The following is a 9,620-nucleotide window of genomic DNA, read 5'->3' on the forward strand; positions in this document are numbered from 1 at the left end:
TGCCTCGGGAAAGGATCGAACACGAATCCCGGGTGCTGTGAGGCCGCAACTCTACCTGTGCTGCCTTTCCTTGTGGATAACTCCCGGTGCGAGTGAGAAATGGGTCAGATACCACCATTCCGTGACTGATAGTGGAGAGAGAGGAGAGGGATGAGAGCATCTCTTACCCAAGGCAGCCACGGCGTACAGACAATTAACAATGCTGAAGTTGTCGAACTTGGAGCAGTCGGCCACGATGGAGGCGCAGAGCGTGTGGAACTCATCCAGTTCCAGCGTCTGGCCGTGGGCAGAGTCATCACTGGCTGCAGCCGGCCGCTGCTGCAGCAGCTGCCCGATCTTCTGCAGGGCAATGGGGTAATGGTTGTAGGAGATCTTGCCGGGGTTCTGTGTCACCCAGCGTAGCACCTCACCCACTGTCCGCGAGCGGTCAATCAGCCGCTTCATGGTGAAGAAGGTGTCATAGCTCATCTTCTCATGGATGAAGTTCCAGGTTTTCTTCTTGATGCGGTGTTGGTGGTGGTGTTTCTGCTTGTGCCCATTGTGCCGGCCCTGGTGCAGCTGAGAGAAGTGTTCCAGGTAGGAGGCCCAGGTGTTGTGTGGCTTGCAGGCGTGGTAGTGGGCTGCGTGCATGGTACCCTGGCTGGTGGCAGGGCAAGGGGCAGCGCGGCAGCAGGCCAGGCGGAGCAGACGAAGGAGGCAGCTCAGGCCAACTTGGTTCAGTCCGGCTAGCAGAACGCCTTCCCCCCTCGGCAGCGGAGACCTGGAGCAGTGCAGAGGCAACCTTTGCATCTTAGACACGACCCACCTCCAGGGAGAGTGCAGGACAACAGGAACCTGGAGGAGCACACAGAGGCAGAGTGAGAATCCACACACAGTGGCGGACCTCTGCACCGATAGTCAGAGTCCCCTCAGCACAGGGGGCCTATCCATTCCATGCCAACTCTTGATACAGCAAACCACACCGTCCTGTTCTGCTTTATCCCCATCGCATGCAATTCATAAGTCCTAAGAGCAGAATTAGGTCATTCGGCCCATCTAATCTACTCCGCCATTCAATCATATATTTCCCTCTCAACCTCATTATCTTGTCTTCGCCCCTAACCCCTGTCACCCTTATGTATCAAGAATCTGTCAATCTCGACCTTAAATATATCCATTGACTTGGTGCCTGCAGCCGCCTGTGCCAATGAATTCCACAAATATACCACAAATCTGAAACCATCACATGCTTATCTAATTTCCTTTAGAAATCAAAGTGCTGGAGTAACTCAGCGAGTCAGGCAGCAGCCTTTGGAGAACATGTGCAAGCGACGATTTGGGTCATGACCCTTTCTTAGATTCACCCTAACCTGAAACATTACCTATCCGTGTGCTCAACAGAAGCTGCTTGAACCGCTGAGTTACTCCAGTACTTTGTGTCTATGAAAAATGTCATCCTTGTGGCTACACCTTCCTCCAGAAATTATCTTTGCTTCGACCACCTATATCGGCAACAAGTTCCACCATAGAACTGCACAGCACACAACTAGACACTTTGGCCGTACTATCTGCCCCAACTATCTCCTCTAGCAGCTCGTTCCATATGCCCACCACTACCCGCGTTAAAAACTTGCCACTCAGCTTCCTATTAATTCTTTCCCCCTCACCGTAAACCTATGCCCACTAGTTCTTGATTCCTTATCCCAATAAAAGCCCACAGCAATTTTCCTTATCCATGCCCCTCATTATTTTAATCACCTCTGTAAGGTCACCCCTCAGCCTCCTACGCTCCAGTAAAACTGTCCCAGGCTGTCCAATCTCTCCTCCTAACTCAAACATTCCAGTCCTGGTACCATCCTTGTGAATCTTTCCTGTGCCCTCTCCAATTTATTCACATCCACCCTGTAGCTATTGGGAGGGGTCAGGGGCGTGGGCATTGCAGAAGAGAGCAGCAGGGTAGCCAGGTCTGGGACAAAACGATTGGCTCCAATGTGGAGGGTGGTGCCTAGGAGAGCTATAGAAATAGGACAGAGGAGATTTTTTGGGTACAAATAAGCCTCCAGGATGGTGCTAGTGTCCAGGATGTCTCCGAGCAGTTGCAGGGAAAGGTCAAGGAGAGTGAGCAGCCAGAGGTCGCTATGCACATTGCTACCAATGACAAAGTGATGAGGTGGAGTGAATAGGGCAGATAGATGCATCGGTGAGGAGTCAAGTGCAGTGGGGGGGGGGGGGGGGGTCGGTACAGATTGTTGCACCATTGGGATCACTTCTGGGGCAGAGGAACGAGTCACACCTGAACTGCCGGGGGTTTAGGCAAATGGGACTAGCTTAGATTGGACATCTTGGTCGACATGGATGAGTTGGGCTGAAGGTCCTGTTTCCGTATTTATGACCTAAATCTCAGTTATTCATATCCTCCAAAGTTGCTGCCTGACCTGCTGAGTTACTCCAGCACCTCCTGTTATGAAATGTGGACGGGCAAGTGACTGAAGGGTCAATCAGGAAGTACTTTGGCACCGTGACCATCTATTTGCTTCAAAAATAGTTATGGAAAAAAGAAAAAACTGATCTACAAGTTACAATTAAACTGAAGTGGGGAATATTTTGAAGGTTTTCGACAGGAACTTGTAATGGTTGATTGGGAGAGGTCTGAAGAAGAATTCCGACCCGAAAAATCACCCCTTTTTTCTCCAGAGATGCTGCCTGACCCACTGGGTAACTCCAGCACTTTATGTTTAAGAAGGAACTGCAGATGCTGGAAAATCAAAGGTAGACAAAAATCGAAGGTCCAGCACTTTATGTCTATCTTCGGTATATAAACCAGCATCCGCAGTTCCTTCCTACATAAAATTGATTGGAAGAGGTTGTTTGGAGGTTTATTATTGTCACGTGTACCGACGTACAGTGAAAAGCTTTGTTTCCCATGCTATCCAAACAAATCAGGATCACAAAGTGCAGGAATAACTCAGCGGGTCAGACAGCATCTCTGGAGAAAAAGGATGAAGTGTCCCGACCTGAATCTTCACCCATCCTTTTTCTCCAGAGATGCTGCCTGACCCACTGAGTTCCTCCAGCACTTTGTGTCTATCTTTGGTCTATACCAGCTCCTGCAATTATTTGTTTCTATTTCTTTCTAGATCAGATAATATTAAACATAAATACAATCAAAACAAATTCAAGTACAATAGGTAAAGCACAGGGTGCAGAATATAGTTCTCAGCGTTGTTACGCACCATTTCCAGTGACAAAGTCTAATGTCCACAATACTTTGGCAGGGAGATTTGTTAGTGCTACGCATGAGGGTTTAAACTTGTCTGGCAGGGGGTGGGACCAAAGTGGTAGAATGACAGAGGGCAAGTTGAGGCAAATATAAATGTTAAAGCAAGTTTAGTAGACAGGACAGGCGGGGCCTAGACAGGGAGCAGGAAGGTCTGACTGACTCAACTGCATTCATTTCAATGTAAGAAGCCTGGCAGATAAGGCAGGTGAACTCAAGGCAAGGGTTGGTGTGTGTGGTTGGATATTACAGACATAACACAGACATGGCTGAAAGTGGAACAGGACTGGCAGCTTAATGTTCTTAGGTTACAGTGGTATAGAGGGAAAGAGGTGATAGAGCAGATGGGGTTGCGTTTATGATTAGGAAGTAAGTTGCAGATACTTAGTGAGAATATTCCTGGAGGTTTGTCAAGTGAAACTAAATGGGTGGAACTCAGAAATAAGATGAGGATGATCACATTGATGGCTTCGTATTATAGGACCCCCAATAATCAGTGCAAATTAGAGGAGCAAATATGATGGGAGATCGCAGATAACTGTTGGAAAAATAGGATTGTAATAGTTTTAAAAAAAAGACACAAAGTGCTGGAGTAACTAACCAAGAAATTTGGACAGGAAAGGTTTAGAGGGATATGGGTCAAACATAGGCAAATGGGACTAGCTTAGATTGGACATCTTGGTCGACATGGATGAGTTGGGCTGAAGGTCCTGTTTCCGTATTTATGACCTAAAATCTCAGTTATTCATATCCTCCAAAGTTGCTGCCTGACCTGCTGAGTTACTCCAGCACCTCCTGTTATGAAATGTGGACGGGCAAGTGACTGAAGGGTCAATCAGGAAGCACTTTGGCACCGTGACCATCTATTTGCTTCAAAAATAGTTATGGAAAAAAGAAAAAACTGATCCACAAGTTACAATTAAACTGAAGTGGGGAATATTTTGAAGGTTTTCGACAGGAACTTGTAATGGTTGATTGGGAGAGGTCTGAAGAAGAATTCCGACCCGAAACGTCACCCCTTTTTTCTCCAGAGATGCTGCCTGACCCACTGAGTAACTCCAGCACTTTATGTTTAAGAAGGAACTGCAGATGCTGGAAAATCGAAGGTAGACAAAAATCGAAGGTCCAGCACTTTATGTCTATCTTCGGTATATAAACCAGCATCCGCAGTTCCTTCCTACATAAAATTGATTGGAAGAGGTTGTTTGCCGGTAAAGGGATCGCTGCCCAGTGAGAGATCAGGGCCAGCATGTTCCTGTTAGAGTGAAGGGCGAGGTTAGCAGGAGTGGGGAGCCCTAGTCGACAAGGAATATGGATGCTCTGGCCAGGATAAAGAAGGAGACGCATAGGAGCCGGGATCACGGGATTCTCCTGAAGAGTTCCAGGGATGAAGGAGTACTCGAGGGGGAAATCAGGAGGGCAAAGAGAGGACATGAGGTAGCCTTGGCAGCTAAGGTAGAAAATCAACATAGAACACAGAACAGTACAGCGCAACAACAGGCCCTTCAGCCCACAGTGTCTGTGCCGAACATTCAGAGAACGATGTACGTGTATTCCTAGATCCCACGGCTCTGCCGCTCACTGTCCACGCACTGGGTTGACTTCCAAAAATACGCTTATCTGCATTAAACTCCATTATCCATTCTACAGCCCACCTGCCCAGCTAATCAAGATCCCGCTGCAATTCTTAATAACCTCCTTCACTGTCTACAATATCACCTATTTTAGCGTTATCTACAAACTTAACCCATCATGCATTGTACATTCTCATCTAAATTATTGATTTAGATAATAAACAGCAATGGGCCCAGCACCGATTCCTGACGCACCGATCACTAGCCACAGGTCTCCAGTCGGAACCTTCCAGCACCACCACCTGCTTCCTACCAAGAAGTCAATTCTGTATCCAGTTAAATTGCTCGCCCAAGATCCATTCTCAGCGAGAGCATTAATATAAAATCCTTGGATCCTATATTGGCGACTTGGAGGAGAATATTGGTGAAATCATTCGGAAGTTAGCAGATGCCACCTAAATTGTGGTGTGATCAACAGTGGAGAAGTTGTCCAAAGTTTCAACAGGATCGAGATCAACTGGTAAGGTGGGCAAAGGAACAGAAGATGGAATGAAAGGTCAATGTAAAACATTTTGTAATGGATCTGCACAGTAGATCCGGTAGATATGGCCAGTGGATATGAACAGCGACCTGGGGGTACAAGTGCACAGTTTCTGTAAAGGGGAGACACAGGTGAACAAGATGGTGAGGAAGGAGCATGGCACTCGTCAGATTGGGCATTGAGCACATGAATTAGGATGTCATATAACAGCTGAGGACACAACATGCTGGAGTAACTCAGCGGGTTATGTAGTATCTCTGGAGAACATGGATAGACAATGTTTCAGGGCGAGACCCTTCTTTGGAAATGTGACATCAATCCATTGGAGGAAGGATGAGGACGGAGTGCAGAGAGTTTTACTAGAATGCTGCCTGGACTAGTGGGCAATAGCTACAAGAAAATGTTGGACAAATCCTTGTAGCATTCTCCCTGGAGCACCAGAGCTTAACCTGGAAGTTTATTAAATGATGAGAGGTACAAACAGGATATGCAGTCAGAGTCTCTTCTCCATTGTGGAAATGTCAAATATTGGCGGGCATAGCTTTAAGGTGAGAGTGAGAAAGTTTAACGGAGATATGTGGTTTATTTTCACACCGAGTGGCAAGGTCCCAGGAAATGGTAGAGGCAGACACTTCTTCATAGGCATTTTGACAGACACTTGAATGGGCAGAAAATGGAGAATCCCCGTGTTATACTTGTAGGATTAATTATACTGGCATCATGGTCAGCACAGACACAGTGGCTGAAGGGCCTATTCCCGTGTCATGCAGTACTGTTCTATGTTCTAAGTGTGAAGTGAAACAGGCCAGGACATAATAAATGACAGTGTCATCGGAAGTGTTATTGTGCAGCCCAACCGTGGGGTCCATGCCAGTGATGACACATATATTCAGAGTGGTGAGGGCGGCATATGGCATGCAGAAACTGCAGATGTTGGTTTATACAAAAGGACACAAAGTGCTGGATTAAATCAGCAGGTCAGACAGCATCTGCGGAGAACATGGATAGGTGATGTTTCGGGTCGGGACCATTCTTCAGACAGATTTTGAGGGGGGTAAGTTAACATTTTGCAACTCTTAAATTCTTCTGTCTCATATCTTCTGTTTTAATCTCTGGCCTTTGCTTAAACCGGGAGGACACAAAGTGGTGGGAGTAACTCAACTAGTCAAGCAGCATCTCTGGAGAACGTGGAGAAGTTATCTCTGGATAGGTGACATTTCGAGTCGAGACCCTCATCAGCCCCTTCGTTCCAACCATCTGCCAACTAAACCCCACACCTGTGTCTAGCTATTACCTGCCTTTCAAAAGTGGCTGACGGGTAACCTTACAGATGTTTATAAAATTATGAGAGGGATAGATCGGGTAGATCGTCACAATCTGTTGGGGAATCTAAAACGAGCGGCCATCAATTTTTAAAGAGGATATGAGTGCAAAGTTTGTCCATAGAGGTGGCATGAGCAGGTGCAATGACTACATTCAAAAGGCATTCGGACAGGTTGATGGATAGGAAAGGTTTAGATTGCAGATACCAAATGTAGGTAAATGGGAGTAGCTCAGAAAGGCACTTTGGGTGGAATAGATGAATTGGACAGAAGGGTCCGTTTCCATGCGAATCTATAATACCCCTCTCAGGCCACTTCCTTCCCTCTGCTCGATCTTCCCAGCAGAGGAACATGCTTGGCTCTCTCCCCTTCCCCCACATAAAATCACAGCTCTGAACTTTGCCTCCCCTCCCCCAACCGTGCAGAAACACCACAGCATCAATAAATGTTAATGGAACGACTGATTGCACATCTGAATCTCAGGGACAGTGGCAGAGCCGTCCTCACCAGTACTCCCCTCCAGGATTACAAGGTCACATTCACCCTCCCCAGATCATCACCCAAGGGTTAAAACAATACAAACCTGTATCCAACAGTACAGTAACTCATTGTCACAGAATAAGTACACTGGCAATATTGTAGACTTGTACCCTACTGCTACATTGATGAAAATGTTAAACTGTTCATAAGACACTATCTTGAATAACTGGTTCGGTAACTCGAACACCCAGGGATGAAGGAGATTACAGAGAGTTGTGGACGCCGCACGGCCCATCACAGGTACTGACCTCCACACCATCAAAGAGGTCTACAGGAGGCGCTGCCTCAAAATGTCAGCCATTGCCATCAAAGATCCACACCACCCTGGCCACGCTGCTACCATCGGATAGAAGGCACAGGAGCCTGAAATCCGTGACTTCCAAGTTGAAGAACAGTTTCTACCCAACAACAACACTGCACAACACTAACCTCAGCAACTGTGATCGACTCTAGACAGTGTCTTTTGTTGCACTACATATTTTGGTTTTGCACTATGATGGTCACCTAGTATTAGTGATTATTAATTTATTACATCATTGATTATTGTATATTAATCTGTCTTATTGTGATACTGGGCCTGCAGTGAGTAAGAATTTTGTTGTTCCATTGTCGGTACAAATTAAACACTGGACCCGTAACACTCTTGAACTGTTCACGAGATACATGTGTCACAGACCTAGATTTAAGTATATTTACTATCCAGTTGGCATTTATTATATTGTTTACGACCCTGGAATGTTCCCCTCTAATATATTGAAGGTGATTTTAAATTAGTCTATGTTCTACATTCCAGTCATGAGTTACTTTTGCAATAGGTCTGGATTTATATCTATTTAGCAACTAGATGACATTCACACCCTAATGAAGTGTTGTCCCGTCCCCTGGATGTGTCCACAGGAGCCTGGGGTTGTGGGATTTACGCTGGGGGGAGGGAGGGAGGGAGCAAGGCCTCACCGGGGAAACCACCCCCCCGGGCTCGGGCTGTGCATCCACATGATACGGCGGGGCCTCGGGGAACGGGCGAGGCGCCGGCCCGCGATAGAGGCCCGGCTGAGGGGAGCTGGGGCCCGGTGCGATCCCCGATCCCCGCTCTCTCCGGCCCAGCAGCCCGCCCGCCCGCTCCACGCCCGCCCGCCTGACTCACATCGCCCAGCGGGCCCCGCAGGGCCTGGCTCCGGCTCCGGCCGCCGACTCTCGCCCACCCGCCTCAGCACCGGGGCCCGGACCCACCACCGCCACCGCCGCCGCCGCTCCTGCGCACTCTCGCCGCCCTCAGCGCGCAGGCGCAACCCCGTCCCCCCCCCCCCCCCCCAGCCTCAGCGCGCAGGCGCAGGGCCGTGGGCCAGCAGGACGCCGGCGGCCCGAGCGGCCTCCCATTCTGGGGCAGGGGACCGTGGTGTGCGGGGGGCCTGAGGCCTGAGGCTGCCTGGGAGAAGATGCTGCTTCTAGGAGCGTCGGGGTCACGGCTACACACACACACAAGGACAAGTATTATAGTACATGCATCAACTACCTTCTTTGGCAGGTAACTCCAATACAATACAATACAATTACAATTACAATTATACAATACAATTCAATTTATTGTCATTGTATTGTACTGTGTGTGTGTGTGAAAAAGTTGCCCCTCAGGTGTCTCTTAATTCTTTCCCAATATGACTCCCCTACCTTGGGGAAAAAGGCCAGCTGCACTATGTTGGCTTTTTGTGTCTATGAATTTCAGATTCAAGTCAAGTCAAGTTTATTCGTCACATACACATACGAGATGTGCAGTGAAATGAAAAGTGGCAAATGCTCGCGGACTTTGTGCAAAAAGACAAACAGACAAACAACTAAACAAACTACAAGTTCAATCTTTATTGTCATTGTGCAGTGTACAGTACAGAGACAACGAAATGCAGTTAGCATCTCCCCCAGAAGAGCGAACATAGAATAATGGAACAGTAAAATATATATATGTACATGCAGTAGCAGCAGTGCAATTTTTCTGGGGGAAGGAGTGTCCGGAGGGGGGGGGGGGGGGGGGGGGGGGGGGGGGGGGGTGACTGGCAATCACCAAGGTGCAAAGTTAAGTTGTGTAACAGCCGCAGGGAAGAAGCTGTTCCTGAACCTGCTGGTGAGAGACCTGTAGCGCCTCCCGGATGGTAGGAGGGTAAACAGTCCATGGTTGGGGTGAGAGCAGTCCTTGACGATGCTACGCGCGCGCCCTTTGCAGACATCGCTTGCTCTGGACAGACTCAATGGAGGGGAGCGTGGAACCGGTGATGCGTTGGGCAATTTTCACCACCCTCTGCAATGCTTTCCGGTCGGAGACAGAGCAGTTGCCATACCATACTGTGATACAGTTAGTAAGGATGCTCTCGATGGTGCAGCGGTAGAAGTTCACC

General features: G+C 48.2%; 1 protein-coding gene across 1 annotated transcript in view; it reads right to left on the reverse strand.

Moving 5' to 3' along the window:
- Nucleotides 1–8,497, reverse strand: part of fastk (Fas activated serine/threonine kinase) — a 29,423-nt gene extending 20,926 nt beyond the window's left edge. The window contains exons 1-2 of the mRNA XM_033020408.1: nucleotides 8,378–8,497; nucleotides 168–834 (exon numbers count right to left, since the gene is read on the reverse strand). Of these exons, the coding sequence (XP_032876299.1) occupies nucleotides 168–789 (622 nt within the window). The 5' untranslated portion in view covers nucleotides 790–834; nucleotides 8,378–8,497. The remainder of the gene's footprint in view (nucleotides 1–167; nucleotides 835–8,377) is intronic.
- Between the last annotated feature and the right edge of the window lie 1,123 nt (nucleotides 8,498–9,620).

The sequence above is a fragment of the Amblyraja radiata genome, chromosome 4 (assembly GCF_010909765.2).
Source record: "Amblyraja radiata isolate CabotCenter1 chromosome 4, sAmbRad1.1.pri, whole genome shotgun sequence".
In the NCBI taxonomy this organism is placed as follows: Eukaryota; Metazoa; Chordata; class Chondrichthyes; order Rajiformes; family Rajidae; genus Amblyraja; species Amblyraja radiata.